A 20,094-nucleotide genomic window follows, 5' to 3' on the forward strand; every position below is an offset into this window, starting at 1 on the left:
AACTTTCCTTTCACATATTTAATAAAACATTGAAACATTTTGGGAGGGAGTTTCCCCTCTAAGACTGCTATAAATTTTTGCAGCATCCCGCATGGATGTCAGCCGCTCATGGAGGCTGCTCCTCCTGGCGGCTGGCCCCTTCTAGATGAGTTGGCCGGGCTGCAAAGGCTCTGAGCCCTGGGGCACAGGACAGAGCCTGAAAAGTTACTGCCTGTGGAATATGAACTGCACCCTGAGAGGTAGAGCTGAGCTGAAAGAGACGGTCACATTCCCCTCTGCTGGCCGGTCAGCCATGGAGGGGGTCTGCAGCTCATAAAAGTGGCGGCGGAAACAGCCCCCGGCTGGCCCAGAGCAGCATTCCTGGAAGTTTCCACTGGCTGCTGCAAAACTCACACTGAGCCAAGCTCCAAAATCATTCCTCATCCAGACTTTTTCCGATGGCTCTGGACTCCAGGCCCCAGTGGGGGAGCCAGCCAGCTTTTCCTCTTCTGCCCAGCACCATCCCCCTCCCAACACACACACACACACACACACACACACACTTAAAATTTTTTTTTTCTTCACAGGGACAGAATTTCCAAATGTGGAGGCAGTGGGTGCTGGGCCAATGTCAATACCAGGGGTGCCACGCATTTCACGAGGCCTCTACTTAGTTCCATGGGGGGCCCATACTTCAGCTCGGTAGAAATATGGCATTAAATCTGATGATGTTAAATTTCTTTGAACAGAAAAGCATCGCTTATTTCACCTCCAGCCCCCTGAATGGAGGGAGGGTGTTGGGGGTCCTTCCTTTGGGAGCTATGAGGGGATGCTTCATAGCACGTTAGAGACAAACAGGCTGAAAAAAAGTCCACCCTTCTCAAACCTGCAGCTTCTCCCCTTTCCCAGGCAAGCTTCTGGAAGAGTCACGTCATCTCTGTGTTTGGTGTCCACTTTCCCTACTCCCTGCGCCCCCAGCCTACTCTGCCAAGATGCTCAGTGGCAGCCACCATCCAGAGATTAAGTCCACCCAGCTCTTCCCCGTCACATATGATCCCGTCCAAACCCCTTTTGAGCTGGAAGGATGGGCCAGGGAGAGGAGGACGGACACTTTGGATTTCTGTGCATTAGAACACAGTCTCTGCTTCACTAATTTGTCTTAATAATCCCATTCCACTAAAGCATGGGACCTCATTTTCATGGGAAACGGTTATCCCTCCTGATAAAGTGAAGCCTGGAAACCCTGATCTCCGATTTGCTGATATGCCTTCCCTCCACCAGGAAAGGGCTTCCCCACTGATGAAAAGGCTCCGATCAGGGAAGCCAAGTAGCAGAGGTCAGACACGCTCAGGGCTGGCGATGCACACAGTGAGAGGGCAGGCAGGCCGGCCACCTGCAGGGAGTCAGCCAGGCCACCACAGCGCGCGCCACCGCCACCGTGCTTCCCCAGCTGCTGGGGCCCCATGCGAGGAGGGAGCAGCATCGCTAGCAGGGACCGATTCCAGGCCATGTCATGTGGCTGTGTTTGCAGTGTGACCTTTACCTGTTGGTTCAGAGCAATATCCCCACAACCAAGTGTCAGGGGCACAGCAAGCCTCCGTGAGTATGTGCTGCCTCAGCACCCAGAGGGCAGAGCAGAGCCCGCAGCCGTGCCCTCCTGAGGCTCGGGGCCACACCAAGCAGGCTGCTCGTGGCTCACCCCACCTCGCACTCTGGCCCAGCCCTGGGAATTCTCGTCCTGCTACATGGTGCCCATGCTCCCCAGGCCCGGAGACAAGGCCCGCCTGCCCTGGAAGGTGAGGAGAAGCACTGGAAAGGCAGACACCTCTGCAGTCCCTCTAAGTCCATGCTCCCAGCCCAGTCACCTTGCTTTCCTTTTATTCAAGGGTGAATGACCTGGTCCCAGCCTCTCACAAAGTCCCCAAGGAGTTGAAAGCTGGGTGTAGTGGCAGGTGTCAAAAAAGGAAATGGCCCTGCCTGACATGGGTGTCCGAGGGCCTCTGACTTAATTTTAAGTAGGGCGAAGGGAAACTGGAGAAGGGGCTGAGGAGTCTAGGGTTCTGGCTGCTGGGCAGACCTGTCTGGGCAACGCGTCTGGGAAAGACGGCCATTAGCTGGAACTCCTTCATTCTGGGGTCCAAACTCTTCCACAGAGAGGGCCCTCCTGTCTGTTGACCTTGGAGAAAACAGGCAGCTCATGCCCTCTCCCTGGCCCTGTGCCATCCAGACACGAGGTCCCCTTTGTAATTGGGTGTGAAGCCCAGACTCGAGGGAAGACCCAGGACTGGGTTCTGGGGGGGCCATCCTGATTCCTGACACACTCTGCTCCAGGGGCTGCTCGACAGCTGACACTCACGGAGTGCTCACAGTATGCCAAGCATTCTATTCCATACAATGACCCCTCAGGGTGGGAGCCTGTATCACCCCCATTTTTTCCGATGAGGAAACTCAAGGCACCAACCAAGTGATACTAACTTGCCAAAAGTCACACAGCATATAAATGACAAACCTGGACTGTGAACCCTGGTGGCCTGGCTTCAGAGTGCTGGCTAAGGCACCGGGAACTGTGTACCTTTGCTCTGTCCCCATCCACCACATATAAGGAGAGGCCTAACCTACTCCTTCCCCCGCCCCCCCCCGCCCCCACCGCTAGCTCTGGCATCACCTGAGGGCTACTGGCCCTGTGACCCAGCAGACCTGCTTGTCCCCCACCCTATGGCCAAGCTCAAGCAGCCTGAGAACATGCTCCTGGGCCTCTGTGCTCACGCAGCGGCAGCCACCTTCTGTCCTGTCCAAGCCACTTGGTCTGGTGGCTCTGGATTAAATGAGCAGGAGCGGTTGGAAGGGCCATCCCTCAGGGTCACCCAGCAGCGCCCTCACACCATCAGGCCACCCTCCAAGGCAGTTCCCAGGTCTCAGACACCTCCAATGCCCATGAAGTAGAGTCTCTTATCTGGCTAAACATTTAGGTTTGGAATTATCACAGAAGTCACAGCTATGAAAAGGCAATATTATAGGGTTAAAAGGGACATACCGACAAGAACCTTTTAATAGATAATGCAATGAGAAACGACCCTAACACCTTAATTTCAGATGCCTTCTCTCACTGGGGCGCTTATGCTGCTACAGGGTAAGAGATCAGCCCCCAGACATGGTCTGGTGCTCGCCCCGGGTCACTGCTGGCGCCCCACCCCTCCCAAGACTGGGCTTGACTTCAAACAAGGCACCTCCCTCCCTGAATGGGAGCAACAGGAAGCAGAATTCAGACTCCACGCCTGGACACTGTTACCCCTCGCCCAACACTGTCTGCCTCCCAGGGTCATGGCCTTCACCTGCAAGCCACGCGGGAGCCTCTTGGGGCAAGGTCATAGGGGATCCATAATTGTCACCTTCAAAGTAACACCTGTCTGAGGGTCAGGTGGGGGCTTGTTTCAGAACCACCTTCTCCTGCTGTTACCAGCGATTTCCAGGAAGCCACAGCCCTTTCTCATGGAAAATCGTTTCCTTAGAAACACTCCTTTTGCTGTTGAATGAATTCTGTTGTTTCTCTAGACCAAGGGTTGGCACACTCAGCCTGCTGTCTGTTCTTGTAAATAAGGTTTTATTGCTGTGCCCATTTGCTTACATATTGTCTATGGCTGCTTCCTGGCTACAGTGGCAGGTTGAGTAGTTGTGACAGACTCTTATGGCCCCCAGAGCCCAGAATGTTTACCATTAAGAAAAAGTTTGCCAACCTTGGCCCTAGACTCTTCACTCACTCAGGTCCTCCCCAGGCACCACGCTGTACTGGCCTGTGCCAGGCCCGGGGTGACAATGGCCCAGAGCAGAAATGGAAGGCGCTGCTTGGTCAGAGCCAGGGGGGGTGGCCCGAGGAAGGGAGTGAGCTAAGACTGAGGAGGAGCTCACCAGGAGAGAGGGGCAGGAAGGCCCCGAGGTGGGAGGGAAGGCGACGAGCAGGAGAGGGGCCTCGGAGGAGAGAGGAGATGGGGCCGGGCCCTGCAGGCCATGCCTGGCGGCCTCATCTTCAGCCGCAGAGCAGCAGGAAGGTGCTGGGGGTTCAAGGCCAAGCGGGGATGAGACCCCTCTGACTGCTCCATGGGGATGGCCCGGGGCGTGGCTGTGTGGCTGTGACTAAGCATGATGGAGGCAAGAGAGAATGAGAGGGGATGATGGTGGCTTGGACTGGGGGAGAGGGCTAAGGAGCAAAGTGGACAAAATCAGAGCTATCCATGAGGTATGAACCACCACCATCTGGTGGTGAGTCAGATGGGGGACAAGAGAGAACACGCTCCTGAGGCCGAGAACACAGGCTGAGGATGGGCCCCGCAGGAGAGGCCAAGGATGGGCACCACACTAGACAGGCTGAGGCCCCTCTGAGAGGGATGGGAGGGTCAGGTAGGCATGAGGCAGTGTCGGAAAAAGCCTGGTTATTCTGGATTTCTCAGATCATCCTCATTAAGAGGGGGAGAGGGGGCTGGGGGAAGACAGGGAGAGGGAGAGGGCAGTGAATCCACAAGCCCCTGGATACTGGAGAGGAGAATCCAGTGCGGGTGAACTGGGGGCTCTGGCCAGGGCTCATCAGGACCATGTCAGTGATGCTGCTGAAACCCCCTGGAAAGCAGCCTGGCCCCTCAATGGGCACTGATGGAGGGATGGCCCAACCCAGGGACCCAATAGGGAGGAGGATGCTGGAGGCATTGGGGAACAAACCCAAGAGCATGGAAGAGGCCAGCCCAGGCTAGGGGGCGGGATTCCCAGCATGACTCGCCACTGGAGCTCTCCGAGGAAAATCCCCCTGGGAGAGGCTCAGCAAGGTCATCTCATTCAGATCCTGACTTTCCTGCCGAGTGGGGAGAAGACATTGTGATCTGTCTCCTATTGGGGCAACATTAACAGGGCGAGAGGCTTCTCTCACTCACAGTTCAACAGTGTAAGACGTTTTATGAAACATCCTGAAGGGTCTTCTGAGTGGTGTAAAAATAAATTTTAAAGTGACAGGCTTTTATTTTTAGTCCCCTCTGAATTGTAGTGATGCTCAGAGAAGTTGCACCAAAATGCCTGTCCTCAGCGATAAGTCTGGTACCCGGGGCCCCCAACTCCAAGTGGGAGGGAACACAGCACTGGGGACATTTTGACAGAGCCACTGGTCCAAACTTCGCTGCCTCAGATGCCTTTTCTCTACTGGCATCGAGTCATCAGGTGTCTGCATCCCACGGGGCCCAAAGTGGCCTGCGTGGGACAGAGCCTGGGTTTGTGTATCTCCACTGGCCTCCGAGGTGGCCAAGGGGAGAGACTCCACCCCTGAGTCCTGTGACGGGGCCTCACGCATCTGTGATGCTCGGAAAAGGCAAAGTGGGTCCGCGGGGCCTCCGCCTGACTCTACAGCCACAAGGGGCCAGGCCGCGATACTCCCATGGGCTCCATGCGGGTCCAGGGAAGAGTTCTGCGGGCAATGCACGGAGGCGGCGGGAGTCCAGGGCTCCCCGGGAGAATAAATCCCCCACCCTCGGAAGGGGTGGAACAGAGCAGAAGGGGGGCGGTGCAAGTTGCCCACAGCCTTGTGGAGCAGCGCACAGTTCTTTCAGGCCCACGTGCTCTCCCTGGGCTCTGTGGGCCCTTCCTTTGCCCCCGCTTTCTCCTGTTGACCGCCCACTTCCCAGGCCCCCACTTCCTCACGGTGTGTCCTCCCCTTCTTTCAGCCCTGCCAACCTCTTTTTTCCCCTCAGCCTGGTTTCCTCTTGAGGTGGGCTTGTCCTCCATTTTTCCTCAGCTCTTTCCCCACGAGTACTCATTTCTGTCTCCTTTTCATCCCCTTTTCACTTTGTGTTTAGGGAGAAGGCAAAGAGAAAAGCAGCAGGATGTGTCGGTCTGGCCCACAGGGACTGAGCTCCGCGTGGAGTCCAGGCCCCTGACTCGGCTCACGTGCTCTGGGGCCGGCAAACCTGGGAAGGAGGGTTCCAACCCTGACAGGAGGCCCAGAAGGCCTCTGTGAGGAGATAGCACAGGACAGGCCAAATAAAGTGTGTTCCAAGCACAAGGTGCAAAGGCCCTGAGACAGAGAAGAACACAGCACACTCTTGGCACTGTCAGGAGTCCAGTGTGGTTGGTTTGGAGTGATTGAACAGGGAAGAGAGTATGGCGGTCACAAGGAAGGTGAAGGAGGGGTCCCAGGGCCCTTACCCCAAAAGGGACAGGAATGGGACGCCTCCACTCCCTAGCACTACCTCACCAGATTCACAAATCTGAGCAGGGACAGCCAGGGAGGATGGTGCTCTTGCATGCCCGTGGCCACTTTTCCAAGCACTGGATCCAGAGTGGACTCTGGGAGAAGGGGCTCAGCCTGGGAACGGATCATGGCTACCTAGTTTCACAACAGGTGGTGAAACCAGAGGGAGTGAACTGGCACTTCAGAAACGGACCAAAGCGCACCCCCGGAGCCAGGTCCCTTCCAGCAGCTGCTCCTCCTTCCAGAGCCACTGCTGCCACCACCTTTATTGAAGGTCTCTTGCACATACTGGTGTGCAAATGTAGCAGGAAAACTGGAGCCATAACTTCTACAAAGCTCTGAGGGGCCACAGAACCCTCACGAGCCCTCCTGACATCATCATCCACTCTCACACTTGTCAGGTGCCCGTCACATGCAGCAACGAGAGACTCTGGCTCTGAGGGGCTTCCAGGCACTGATGGGATGCAGTACCAGTCCTATCTGGGCGGGCTTTTGGCAAAGCTGCCACGACTGATAGTGAAAAACATTTTGGAGGAAGGGAAAAGAATGCGGGTGACCAGCTAGCCGTTCTCTCCACATTTCTCAGCTCTTGGGCTAGTTCCTTATGAAATGCTGCCACGTGTGCAGGCCTCACTCACTCCAGGCCTTCCCACCACACTCCCCAACGCTGTCCAGCTCTGCAGGCAACCCTTCTTCCCAGCAGACCCCACTCCCCCAGCCAGGGCACTTCCATGGCCACTTTCTGCTCTAAGCAGAGCCCCACAGGGTGCATGGGGCCCCTCTTAGGTGAGTGGTATTGGTTTCTATGGTTGAAAGGCCCTCCTGGGCCTCCCTAGAACATGGAAGACAGGTTGCACAGAGGTGAACAGGGTGGCTGGGCCAGAAACAAACTGACGATGGAAGCAGAGAGCTGACATCCAGCCACGTGCCCCCTCTAGCACTCTGCCTTGTGGCAAGGGGGAACTAAAACTGCTCTGGGATGGCAGTCTCAGGAAGCCAGGAGACCGGGACCTCAGTGTCCGAATGGGGCAAAAGGGGCAGTGGGGCAAGAGGGCTGAAACGGTTGGGGGTAGGAGTGCCACACAAGCACACACCTGCTACAGCGTGGGGAGAAGGTCAGGCTGAAAGAAGGGATGCATGTAGGGCAGAGGCAGCACCTGGGAGAAGGCCGGGGGAGGGCAGTGGGAATGGTGAGCATGGAAGGGCACTGGAGCGGGTCGGGGAGGCCGCAGGAAGGGCTGACGAGGGTGCAGGGAATGTCCAAGCCCCCTCTGGCTGCTGTGTTGGGCTGGGCGCGGTAGTCGCATCAGGGCTCTGCCCTCGCCTGACCCAGGACCCCAGGGCCCCCAATATACAGTGAGTGTTGAGGACCCCAGGCATGTCCCACTTGGTGACTGCCTCTTCTCAGTCCCCATCCTTTTGCCTCAGCTTCCTGGTGACTCCTCACCTCCTTGCCCTCCACGCTGCTTCTGCTATATTCCTTTTCTGTTCAAGAGCTCAGGAAGAAAGGCCAGACTCCTGGATGTGGCATTCACGTGGCACTCAAGGCCTGCGTTGCCCGTCACTACTGCTCTCCCTGCCCAAAGCCCACCTACTCGAAGCCCCACTCTGGCCCTGCTCCCCCAAGAAGTCCCCCTCATCCCCCCCTCCCCACCCCCCCCGTGCTCGGGTCCCTGCCCTCCTCCTCTCTCACCATGTCATGGCTGTGACACAGGTGTGGGCCTTAGAAAATGCTGTCAGAGTGACTCCTGGTCCCCACCTTTGTCCCAGGTGGTAAGGGCACAGGCTCTGGAGCTGTACTGCCTGGGCTCAAATCTGAACTTGATCACTAACTTGCTGAGTGGTCTTGGGCAAGTTACCTGATCAGGGGTTCAGATTCCTCATCTGTGCTACGCACCTCTTGTAGAGCCATCATAATAGGGTTGGCGAAAAAAAAAGTTCGTTCGGGTTTTTCCATAACATCTTATGGAAAAACCCAAACGAACTGTTTGGCCAACCCAACACTTTATTAATAGCTACTATTTACATGGCACATGCTCTGGGCAGGGATGCACCGTGGGCAACATGGCTCCCCCAGCTCACAGGGGCCATGGCTAAGCTCTGGGCTGTTTGAGGGGGCGGCCCTAGGCACAGGTGGGGCTTGATGAGGCTCCAAAGAAGGTGGCCTGTGGTCAGGCCTCGTAGGGCCTGAGCCATCAGGGCACGTGGTGGCCTGGCTGCTTCTTAAAGTTCTCCTGTGACGGAAAGTTCCTTTTAATCATTTCCAGGCTTATGGTTGATTCTGGCTCCTCCAGGCGGTCTCCCCAGAGGGGCTGGGGCACCCCAGCCCCCTTCCCCCAACACAGGAGTCAGATTCCTGGGGGGTAGGGGGTTCCAGGTGCCCTGGGTCTCAGGGCGAGGGCACAGTCACCCAGCCATGCCACTGGGGGCACTTGTGCCAGGCTGTGGGAAACATCCAGGGGCTGGCCATTGGCTCAACGCCCCTGTCTCGACAGTGCCGCACAGAATGTCTAACTTTCCTATGGTTTCACTGCAAAGATGGAACAGTGTGGAATTAATCTCCCTTGTAGAAGGGTTTTGACTTCACTCAGATTCTAAAGATCTAAAACAGATGCAACAAAAGGGGAATCTCTTTGCTGTGGGGTCTTGTGAGCTATCAAAACAAAGTGGGGCTGCTGGGCTCAGCGCCTGCCTGGCTCTGCCTTGTCTCCTGGCAGCTCTGGCTCTGGCTCTCGGTGTTCGTGCACGTGTGTGTACACACACGCAGGGCCCTGGCTTGCTGATGGTGCCCTGGCCAGCCCGTTGCCACATGTCAGGGGTGAGTGGGGGCCGGAGGGGCCAGCCCATCTCCCTGGGGTTGCTGGTCTGGGTCCAGCTCTTCCTACCACCAAAGGCTCTGCCTCTCAGCCCCAGCCTCGGCCCAGCGCCTGAAGGTCTGTGGTACAGGGGCCTTCGAGTCAGAGTTGTGAACGCTGGCCCTCGAGCGGCCTGCTGACAGCCATCAGAGTGCCAGCCCCACGAGGACAGGGGTTTCTGTCTATTCTCGCTCACCACTGTCTCCCTGCTCCCAGGCCCAGCTGCTGGCACATCACATGTGCACAACGAGTGCTGGATGGACACAAGCCAGACCCTGAGTGCCATGGGAACGCAGAGGAGGCCGGTCCTGCGCCAGCCAGTCCAGGTCCCCCGGGCCTGGGGCAGCCCTACTCTGGGGATGAGCCTGGCTGGCTGGTGAGGAACATTCCCCCCAGCTTGGGCCTTGGGCCTGGTGGGCTTGAGGGGCTGGCAGAGGAGGGAGTGGAGGGTGGGCAGGCTGGAGCCCGAAAGGCCACCGCCAGATGGCCTTGGGAGGGAGGAAGCCTCCTGGCCTCAGCAGGAAGTAGGGGTGCGCAAAGTGGGGTAGGAATCCAGGAAGCAGCCCAGTTCCTCCCCTCCCCACCTCATGCTGATTTGATGAGGACTAAAAGTTTCGGGGCCTAAACTTTAGAGGGGGAGGAGTGGAGATTCCCGCTCATGCTGACGTCTGACATGTTAACTTGTCCAGCATCACACACAGCTGATGCAAAGAAAGACAAGTTTCTACAGAAATTCCTCACAACCTCTCTGGGCTCAGTAACTGTCTTTTTAACCACCTCTCGTCACCCCCCAGTCTGCTGCCAACAACACAAATGAGCTTTTGTCCCTTGAGCCCAGAGGTCCATGTTTCTGCTTCACATTGTCTCAGGGATATAGGATTTCTTGGGCGTTTCTGCATCCCCCAGCCCCCACCTCTAACGAGGATTAGCTCTCTTTGGGAAGTGCATGGGACACTATTTTCTATTGGTGGATTAGCTATGACATTAAGGAATCTTGGCTAATTTACTTTCCTTATGGCTTTATAGCAACTCCTTTTAAATAAATGCAGGCTTTTCCATATTACTGCTTACCCCCAAAGGAGAAGCTATTAAAAGTGGGGCCACTCACCAACATCCATTAAAACCGGATGCTGCAGGGCCCCGTGGGGTGCTACCCACACCAGGAGGAAGACCTGAGCCACAGTCCCCGCCACGCCGACCCTGGCCTGGGTTCAAGCTCATCTCTCTGCCAGCCATGGGCACGCCACCAGGGAAGGCAAGTGTCTGACAGGGACAGGCCCCAAGGTGCAGGATGCCAGTCACTGCTCAGCTGTACTCTGGCTCCAGGGTAAGTCCAAACAGGGCTGACAGCGGGGCATGAACCTTGGCCTTGACCACCTTCAGTATCTCCTTTCTTCAGATGCTCACTTTTTCAGCAATCCATATAAAATAGTTAATTTGCCAGCACTCGATAAAACACAACCATCACAAGTCAGACTGCTTGGTAGCTTGTTGGAGGCCCGGAAAAACTCAGTGCAGCCTGGCAAGTCAGACTGTGGCCCCTGTCCAACAGTCCCACCTCAGGGACCAAGGCTCACAGGCTCCCCCTGCCCTGCGGAGTGCCTGCTGAGCCACAGTGGGAGACCCAGCCTCTCATCTTGGCTGGTTTTCTGGAGCTACCACCTAGGCCCAGATCAGAATGGGGGGAACGGAATCGCTCCCCCAAATGCCACGCTCTGCTGAGTTCAAAGCTCCTTTCCGTTTTTTCTCCTCCCACAGAGCCGAGGCTACCGTGGGTACAGTGAGGGTCTGTACCAACAGTCCAGGCCCAGAAAGGGCCCTCTGCAGAGCGGGCGGAGGGAAATGGCAGGCCCGAGTGCAGTCTTTCCCGACCCAGCTCTCACGGCGCTTCATGCAGGAGGGCGCCAAGTGGCCATGAAGCAGCTGGGGCTTGGTTAATCTCAGAGCCACGTAGGCCCGTTTGAGGCTGCCTGTCACAACCAGAAGACTCGTAGGCCCCTTCTTGTGGCCTGTGCTTGACCCTTCTTTGGAGGGCCCTTGGGTCCCCAGAGCAGTGAGAGCAAATCGCCTGGGTCCCCTTCCTCCCTCCTCTCAGAATCATCCAGAGTCAGTCTGAATGAGATGTCCCTGCATGGGCCTAGCTCTCCTAGATCTCCCACTCCAGCCTCTGCTCCCCAGCCCCCAGCACCAGGCCTGCTCTGGGCCTCACAGGGGAAATCTCATAAGACCGTGAATGTTCCCAGGCCCCAGAGGTAACCGCAGCCATCCCGAGCCCATCTGGTGGGCAGGGGCCTTCCATCTGCAGCTTCTTTGGGGAGGGGGTGCTTTCTGCCACGACCACAGACAGGATAGAGTACGGAGCTGCCATCCAGCCCCTCACGCAATAATAAACACAAGCTCGCCCCGTCTTTGACTGCTGCCTGCATACTGGCCCTGACTTGGTACTCCCCATGCCTCTGCATTTGCAAAGCCAGAGAAGCCTCTGGATAAACTGTCAAAATGAGCAACAGGGCTGGGGAAGGGCCAGGGCCCAGCCCCTCTGCAACTGGCTAGAGTCAGACCCCAAGTGTCTAACAGAGTGTCTTCAGTCCCTTGACCCCAGGAAGCAGGCTCTTAACAGAGGAAAAACAAGTCTCCAAACCCCAAATGGTAGGAGGTCCGGCTGTCCTGAAGTCGACTCTGGCCCAAGGGCAGCCCTTAAATATCCAGGAAGAGGAGGCTGGCTAAACCCACTTGGGATTATACATTATACACAGTCAAGGCTAAGTGGCGAGATAGGCTGCTGTGGAGGGAGGGCCCGCTCTTGCGGAAACCAGCCAACAATCACCCCTGCGGTCCTGCCTGGGTGTGCGAGCGCCTTCGGGAGGGCTGCACACACCTCACAAAAGGGGATTACTTGCGGGGGGCGGGGAGGTGCTTTCATTGCACACCATCCGGACAAGTTCCATCTGGGCACACCTGGGAGTACCCGCCCCCAGGGAAAATGGCAGAACGGCTCTAAAGTCTGGAGTCTCTTTCCACAAACAACAGCTGGTCCGTCCGGGAAAGAGGCACCCCGAGAGCCCACACCGGGCCTGCCCAGTGTTCCCACCTTCCCTGTGTGGGATGCCTCACCCGAGCAGCCCATCAGATAGGAAACTGCCAGGAACTTGGGGGGCTGGGGCAAGGTGTCTTGAAGCAATGGGTCACTCTATCCAACTCCCCAAAGCAAACAGGCCAAAATCCTTATCCTTGTTGAGTTTGGTCAGCAGCGCTGCAACAACCTGGACCTTTAAACCACAGGGCTGGGTGGCCTGCCCGCGGCTGCTTCCCACGGCGCACATGTTCCGGTCCCCGAGCCCATCGGCCCCCAGTGAGTCACAGGAACCTGAATGTGTGACATCACAGCCTTGCTGTGGCCAGCCTCAAGCACAGCTGCCATGAGAAAACAGAGTTGGAGCAGGAATTTCATGGCTTGGTATTTTTAAAAAGCAGCAAGACGTGAAATCGGAGTCAAAAATAACTTTGCTGTGGGCTTCTGAGGCGAAACCACCGGCCGCCTGCCGGGCCCAGGCCCCGCACTACAGCCTCCCTAGCTCCCGGGTACCGCCCACATTGCCGTGCCACGCCCCACGCCCACACCCTCGCCCTCGAGGAAGACGCAGGGCCCCTGCAACTTCCAGACACCACCCAAACTCTGTCACTCAGGAGCTGGTGAAGGAAGTGAAGGGAGCCAAGGCGGGAGGTGAGCTCCCAGGGGACTCTGGCTATGAAAACAGCCTCTCCCTGCTCACTGGTGACCGTCCCAGCACCTGCGAGAGGGACCCTAAATCACTTGTCAGAACCCCCAGAAGAACACCAGGGGAAAGGTCAGGGCCTCTGAATGCCCGTCACCAAGCAGGCAGGCCTGGCAGGGGTCCACTGTGGAGCCCCTCCTCTTGGAGTGGCCACAAGGGGAGGGGCCCGGCCAGGGGTGGAGGGGAGGGGCGACTCATGGAAAGAAGGCCCTAAGAGCAGTCCCGGCCCCACCTGAGACGCCGACCTCTGCTGCCCACCCCAGAGGGCAGACAGATGGGCAGGGCCTCAAGTTTCCCCTCAGTGGAGGAGGAAACCATGGCTTTCTCAGGAAGAGGCAAGGCTGTGCCAGAGCATCTGCGGCTTCTAACTCCTGGTCTGAGCTTTGCTCTGACTCCTGCAGGCCTCTGGGATTGAGCCATCTATCTCAGGAAGAGAAGACTGGGGCAGGCCCAGCAGGACAGTGACCAGGGTGGCGGCAGGACAGGTGTGTGTTCTCCCCAGATGGGGAGGGGAGAAGGTGGGGCCCAGGACAGGCTCCCGAGAGGAAGAGGGGGGGCACACACACGGCTCCCAGCACCCATACTTGTGACCTCAGCCCTAGTTGCTTTTGAGAATTCCCATGAGGGGTTTTGAAAACCAAAAAGTCACCCAAAGAAAAACCTAAATCCCATCATTAGGAAATCTATTTCCCCCACAACCATTACGGTAACTCAATTCAGAGGATGGCTGTCACAAGATATATATATATACATCTTTGAAGAGCTTCAATCCTGGCCCCAATGCCTGGGTCTGGGTTCAAGGACCGCATCTAATGGGCCCCACGACCCACCCCTGATTTTCAATAGTCCCCAGGCACCCAGTCCCTCTCGTCACCTCCTGGGCCCTCCTCCTGGGCCTTCCTGGACGTTGAGAAAGACCTCCTCTTTGTCTCCCTCTCATCCTAATGCCTAGTCAGACCACTAGATCTCACTGGCAGCTCAAAAGCATTCATGGGACTCCAGCAGTTACAGACATGCGTGGAATGTCCACTCCTGTGTCACCTGACCACACTGGTGTTTTCCCACACTGACCCTTGGAGAACATCGACGTAGCACACCCAGGTAATCCAGAGCTTCACCATAGTGCTCAGAGGACACGAGCAGGCTTGGCTGTCCCCACTTTACATGCGAGGAAGCTGAGGCTCTGGGGAGCAACATCACCTGCCCCAGGTCACCCAGGTGATGAGCAGTGGAGTTGGCCCTCAAGGCCAGGAGGGCAAGTATGCCCAGGTTAATGGGCAGTGGCTCACTGGGCTGAGCAGAGCAGCCCTGACACCCACGGGAGGTGCCTCTGTTCCCCACGGCTGATAGGGGCGTGTAAGGCCAAACACACCCTGGCTGCTCAGGACACAGGGTCCAGCTGGGATCAGCATACTGAGGAGCTCAGTGAGGCCCCAAACAGCAATCTCACAGGGGCAAGGGGGGGTTTCCCTCACACAAAGAAGGGCCAGGGCAAGGGGGTGTGCTCTCTGGCTGGTGACCTCAGGGGCCGGGCCTGCTGGGCTCTGTGATCACAGAGGGCTGAGCAAGAGCTTCTGGCCTTAACTTTCAGAAAGGTCAAGTTTGGTTTGCAGATAAACTTCTCAATGAAGCCATACCTAACTACACAGTTAGCAAGGGAATGGTTAGCAAGGGAAGCTGGGGAAGCTCTGACCTACAGCAGGTCGAGCTCAGGATCACCTGGCATCCTGGAGAAGCCCCAGGCTGAGTGGACCCCAGAGCTGGTCCAGGCACAAGCCGTATCTAGGCACAACACCCTATCTGCACCAGGCATTAGGTGACCTGTGAGCACCAGGCAGGAGGATAACACAGGGCTGCAGAGGAAAGCCCTTGGAAAGTTGCAGGCCTCAGATAAACATCAGGAGGAAAATTATGATGAGGATGTGATCCCCACACTCTGAGGACTTCCCATCTAAAACAACACTGTGGGGAGACCCAACAGCCCGGGGCAGCCCGAAGAGTGAACCTGTTCAGGCATGAGATGCACGAAGGGCTGTGTACCTTGCAAGGTCATCCCATCCTATCTCCCTGAATAAATACACTTTTGAAAAACAATGTATGCACTTTACTAAAAAGGTATTCCTAAAAAAATAAAACCACACAACCCCAATTCAGGAGTTAAAGGGCTGGATTCAGATGCCGCACATGTCCCTGGGGCAGTCTGCTTTCCATGGGGGCTAAAGGAAGCGCCTCACTCCCTCGGGAGCCCAGCAGCATCGCAGGGGCTGACTGCTGTGCTGTCCTGCCCGTTTCCTCACCCGCTTCCTCCCTCCTGCCGTGAACCTGAGCCAGGGCAGCTGCAGAACTCACCTCCTGGGGGAAGGGCCCTGACAGCTTCACCCCCGGCCCAGGTCCCAACCTCTCTGTGTCCCTGTCCCTACTCCATGACAGACCCTCAGCGTGGGTCTGGCCCGACTCTGCCCTGCTCAGTGGCCGCACCAGGAGCGCAAATGCCTACGCTGCTTCTTCTGTTAGCCCAGGCCAAAGGACTCGTGGCCCTCTCCACCTGGCCCACGGGACTCCCGTCTGGCGCACTCTGCCCAGCTGTCTCCCACGGTCCTGGTTGCCTGCTCCTCCTAGGAGGCCTGGCTCTGACATCAGCAGATTCAGTCCTGGGCCCTCCTAAGGGTGGGATTGGGTCTCACTCAGGGCCCCACACACAGAAAAGGCTCAGTGAACGTGTGTGCACGGAGGGAACCCTCCACACCTGCTGTGAGGGCGGGGGAATGGCTCTCCTGGTCAGGGAGGCAGGGGGAACCGGGGAGCTGTTTCTGGTGCCGTCGTGAGGATCCCCCTGCACCCATGCCAGCCAGGCCCTGAAGAGTGACAAGGTCAGCAGCAGGAGCAGCACTGAACACGTCAGCAGCACATGGCATTGCTGGGCACCGTTCAAAGAGCTTCACACAGGCTGAAACATCCCATCCGCACAAGAGGCCCGTAAAGTGGATGCAATTATCAGCTCTGTGTCCCGGATCTGGAAACTGAGGCACGAAGAGGTTAAGTGACTTGCCCAAGGTCACTGAGCTAGAAGTGGAAAAGCCAGGATTTGCACCCAAACAAGCTCTGAGCCACATTTTCCCCCAGGCCTGCTCAGCCGCCTGACCTCTGGGCCTCTGGTTTGCACAGAGCGGCTATGGACGAGGACTGAGGCCGGGTCCTTAGCCTTCAGACGGGTGCCAAATGGGCCACACACCTTCAGAGAGGGTTTGATCATTGGGCTGCATCCAGCCTGCTGAGCGGGAAGGCAGGCTCTGAGGACAGTGAACCTCCAGAGCGGAGCGCCTTCTGTCACTTGGGACTGGAGGCTCTGTGACTCGCTCAGTAAACATCCTGGCCACTGCCCACTGCAGCCCTGGGCTTCTTCCCTGAAGGATGTTCTTCAGGACGGAGGCCCACAGGACCTAGAAGGCAGTGTCCCTCTCGGAGGCCGCTTAGAAACAGACTTCCTTGTGGGGGAGGGAAGGGGCAGTGATGGGGCGGGATGGAGGAGAACAGCATGATTCAGACAGAGAACTCTGAAGTAGGTGTCAGTGTCGGGGTGGCCGCGACACCTCTGCTCCTCCAGAGCACAGGCGCACGCCAGGAGGGTGAGGAGCGCCACTGAGGGGAAAGCATCTGAGGCCAACAGCCACAGGCCAAGTAGGCGCAGAACCCCAGCTAAGCTACCCGCATGGGGAGGACAGCGGTGGTCACCCGGCTCTAGGCCTCAGGGGAGCCTCCAGAGAGGGGGCTGCCCGCAGCCAGGCTGGTCCCAACGGGAGGGGCAGCTTTGGCTGGAGCTAAACACCTCAGCTAGGGCCCCAACTCCAGGAGGGGACGTGGGCCTGGAAAACAACTGGCGACCAAGCCCGAGGTAGTACGCAAATTCGTGCAGACGCCTCCCCACACCATTTTGAAAACAGGTTGCACTCTAAGGTCTCAACTGGGGGCTTCATCTGTGGAACCCAAGTTGCCTCAAAATATGTTGACTCCATCAGGAACACGCCACACTTTGTGGCCTTCAGGAATGCAAAGCGGGCGACTGGTTGATGGGCTTGGCCGCTGGTGGGGGGGCAGTGCTGTCTGGATTTGCAAAGGGGGCTGAGCGGTGTGACCCCGGCCACAGGCCAAGGTTTCACTTATTCCCTGTGATGCCAGTTTCTTACAAAGTTACTACCAGACTCCTGACTGCTAACACATAACAAAAACCTTCCATGTACGCCCTTAACACACAGTGACGGGAAATGTTTCTAGTGTTATACTCCTCTGGATCCAATGAGGCTATTTTTAACTACCTTCTCAGACTTAATTTCCAATTTTATCCTATAAAGTTCTAATTCATTCCACCTCCCCTGAACTCTCACTTGATGAGGCTGTGAAGAACATGAGGCAGGCTTGGCAGTTTCTGACGGCTCTGAGGTGGGAGAAGTTTTCTAGGTCTTTGCTCATCTCCCTCTCTCAGCACACGCCTCCTCCTCCAGGGCTTAGAGGCTCTCGGCAATGTCTGTATGATGTGCGCATAGTCCCACCATCCCCTAGTCACCGATGCCTGACCTTTCCCCTCAAATGTCCTTCCTTCAGTGGGTCCAGGGTGTGCAGTACCAGCTGGGATGCTGTGACACGCCGTGGACCATGGGACACAAAGTTGAGGAGGTTTTCGCACTTAGCCTCAGATCCAGAGGTAGGGAAGGGACGCCACGTCACTTCAGCTCCATCTCCGTCAGAGACCCAAGGGTCCTCGGCCTCCCTCTTGCATTCCCCCTCTAGCCGTGAGCCAGCACAGACGGGGGGGTCTGCACCCAGAGCCCAGGAGGGAAGGGGCCTGAGGACCTTTAAGTCCTGCCTCGGCCCAGCTGCCACCACCACCTACATGCCCCATGTCAGCTGTGCTGGGCTCTGCTTGTTGCCTGGATGTGCCCATGGCCCCTCCAGACCTGCAGGCAGGCTGTTCCCTCTGCAGGACCGCTCTTCCACCCCAGCAGAAGACGCCCCATTGGGCATGCCCGCAGTGCTGGGTGCCACCTCTCGTCAGGGCGCTTTGCTCTCACTGGAATTGCTGCAATGCAAGTCTGTGTTATGAGCTGCCAGATGCGCTTACGCTCCTGGTAGTGATGGGGCCACATTGATCTCCCTGATGAGGGTGGTCAGTGCCACAGCTAACATCTACTGAGCAGCTATCTAGGGCCAGGCACAGGTCAAACACTTCCTGCAGATTCATCTCCTTCAATGCTGACCACAAACATGGCAGGCTCATCACAGATAAACACACCAGGGCTTGGAGAGCCGAAGGGATGTCTCCAAGGTCGCTCAGAGGATAAGAAGCAGTACAAGCTCGAACCCAGAGCCTAGGCTCTCGGATGCCTTGACTCACTGCACGCAGTTCCCTGGCACGTCCCTGGGGTGCCCACCCAGCGAAGAGTCAAATGAACGGATAGCGTTTCTTTCAAAGCTCTGTTGTGGCCCAGGCCAGCACTGGGTGGGCACTCCCTGGCAGGATTCAGTGTTGGTGATTTTGGGGTCCAGTGGCTTGGCCAGGGATCGGATGGCTCTGAAAGCCAGGAGCCCAGGGCAGGCACTGCTATTTCATTAATTTGGGCTGGAAAATAGGTACATTATAATTATATTTTTTAAAAACCCAGCAACCGGAGGTCGTGGTGCTGAGAGCTCGGTGCAGGAACAGGCATCAGGAAGAGCAGGTTGCAGGGGACCCGGGAGGGCCGGGCTCGGGAGCCAGTTGCAGCTCCCAGCCCTGCTGGGAGATGCAGGTACCGCGGGGGAGGGCTGGGGGCACAGTGCAGGCAGCTGTGTCAATCGTTTCCCCTCCAGGAACTCGCCGGTGTCTAGGGACGGTGGGTTGTTCAGCTGCACCGGGCCTGCTGGGGTCGCCGCCTGGGAGCCAGGAGGCAAGGAGCTCACGGCTCCGAGCGGGCCTCAACCTGGCCTGGCGCAGTTAATGACAGCAGGAATGGGGAGGCCCAGGGAGCTGGGAACCCAATACACGGCCACAGCCGTGAGCGATGTCGCCTCGGCTCTTTAATGTGCCACCCGTATCCCCTCGGTCCTTACCTAGTTCTTTCTCCCTCTGTGCGTCCTGAACCCGTTAAAAGTGACCCCTGAGAATACTGGATGGTATTGAGGAATTATCGTTAACCTTGTTGGGTGTGATGACGGTGATGTGGTTAAGGAGAGAAAAAAAAAAAAAGACAAAATACTAAAAGTTTTGACAGATTAAAACAAACAAACCAGCACTCGCTGGCCAACTTCAAATGGTCCAAATGCCAGGCCAAGTGCAGACGATGGGGTGAATTCACGTCACGACCTACCTGGGTGAGGACGTCCAGCTGGCCTACAATGTGCTCCAGCGTGCTGGTCAGTGTCTGGGGAATGCTGACGGGCTCTTGGGGCTGGCTCTGCATCGACTCCTGACTCCTGCCCCTGCCTGGTGGGACGGGGGAATCCACTTCTGGCTAAAGACAATGAAAGGAAAGAGAACCCCTTAGTCTTGAGTCAGTGCTTGAGGAAACACCGAGAGGAAGAGCTCCTTGAAGGATCAAGTGGAAAACCACCAGCAAACTCGAGAAGACGAGTTCCAAATGTTGGTGAGCAATGGCGGTATGGTGGGACTCCCACATCCGGGCTTGCGCGCTCCCTTCCAACCCCCCTTTCTGAGCAGAGGCCATGAGTGAGGAGTGGAATCAAAGCACCTGGCAGTCCGGGCTGCAGGGGCCTGGGAGGGATGTGCAGTTGGGCTCTTGGAGGCCCTCAGAGAGGCCGGGGGCTGCCAGCTCTTCACACGGCATGCCTTCCACTAGGCCTGTCAGAGTGCGGGACCCCTGAAGCCCAGCCTGGCTCTGAAGTCACCCTTCCTCCTGGTTAGCTCAAGGTCAATTCCCCACCCCGGGAATGGGGATGGCCCAGAACCAGCGGGAGGTTCCAACCCTGCCCTGGCCAGATCCCCTGGGAAAACAGATTCTACGTGAACGTCCTGGCCTGATGGCTGGCGGGAGTCAGAATCCACAGGACAGGCGCCCCGGGCTGCTTCAGAGAAGGCTCCAGGAACATGAGGGACTTGGTATTTCTGCCTAAGATCCTCAGTTCCCAAATGCAGAAGCCATCCTCCTCCTCCTCCACCACCACTGAGGGCAAGTGATTTCCTAAGGGGGCTCATTCCAGTCCAATGCGTGTCCCCCAAAAGTCAGGCACTGCTCTGCACACAGACAAAGGCTTCTCCTGACCCCAG

General features: G+C 57.1%; 1 protein-coding gene across 3 annotated transcripts in view; it reads right to left on the bottom strand.

Moving 5' to 3' along the window:
- Positions 1-20,094, bottom strand: part of POC1A (POC1 centriolar protein A) — a 94,137-nt gene that overhangs the window by 19,004 nt on the left and 55,039 nt on the right. For all 3 annotated transcript variants that reach the window (XM_089919431.1, XM_022572956.3, XM_022572954.3), the window contains one exon: positions 19,178-19,321. In XM_089919431.1, coding sequence (XP_089775557.1) covers positions 19,178-19,321 — 144 coding nt within the window. The remainder of the gene's footprint in view (positions 1-19,177; positions 19,322-20,094) is intronic.

Source organism: Delphinapterus leucas, chromosome 10, assembly GCF_059928025.1.
Source record: "Delphinapterus leucas isolate spDelLeu-1000000601 "Yukka" chromosome 10, BTC_Dleu_Yukka2, whole genome shotgun sequence".
Lineage (NCBI taxonomy): Eukaryota > Metazoa > Chordata > Mammalia > Artiodactyla > Monodontidae > Delphinapterus > Delphinapterus leucas.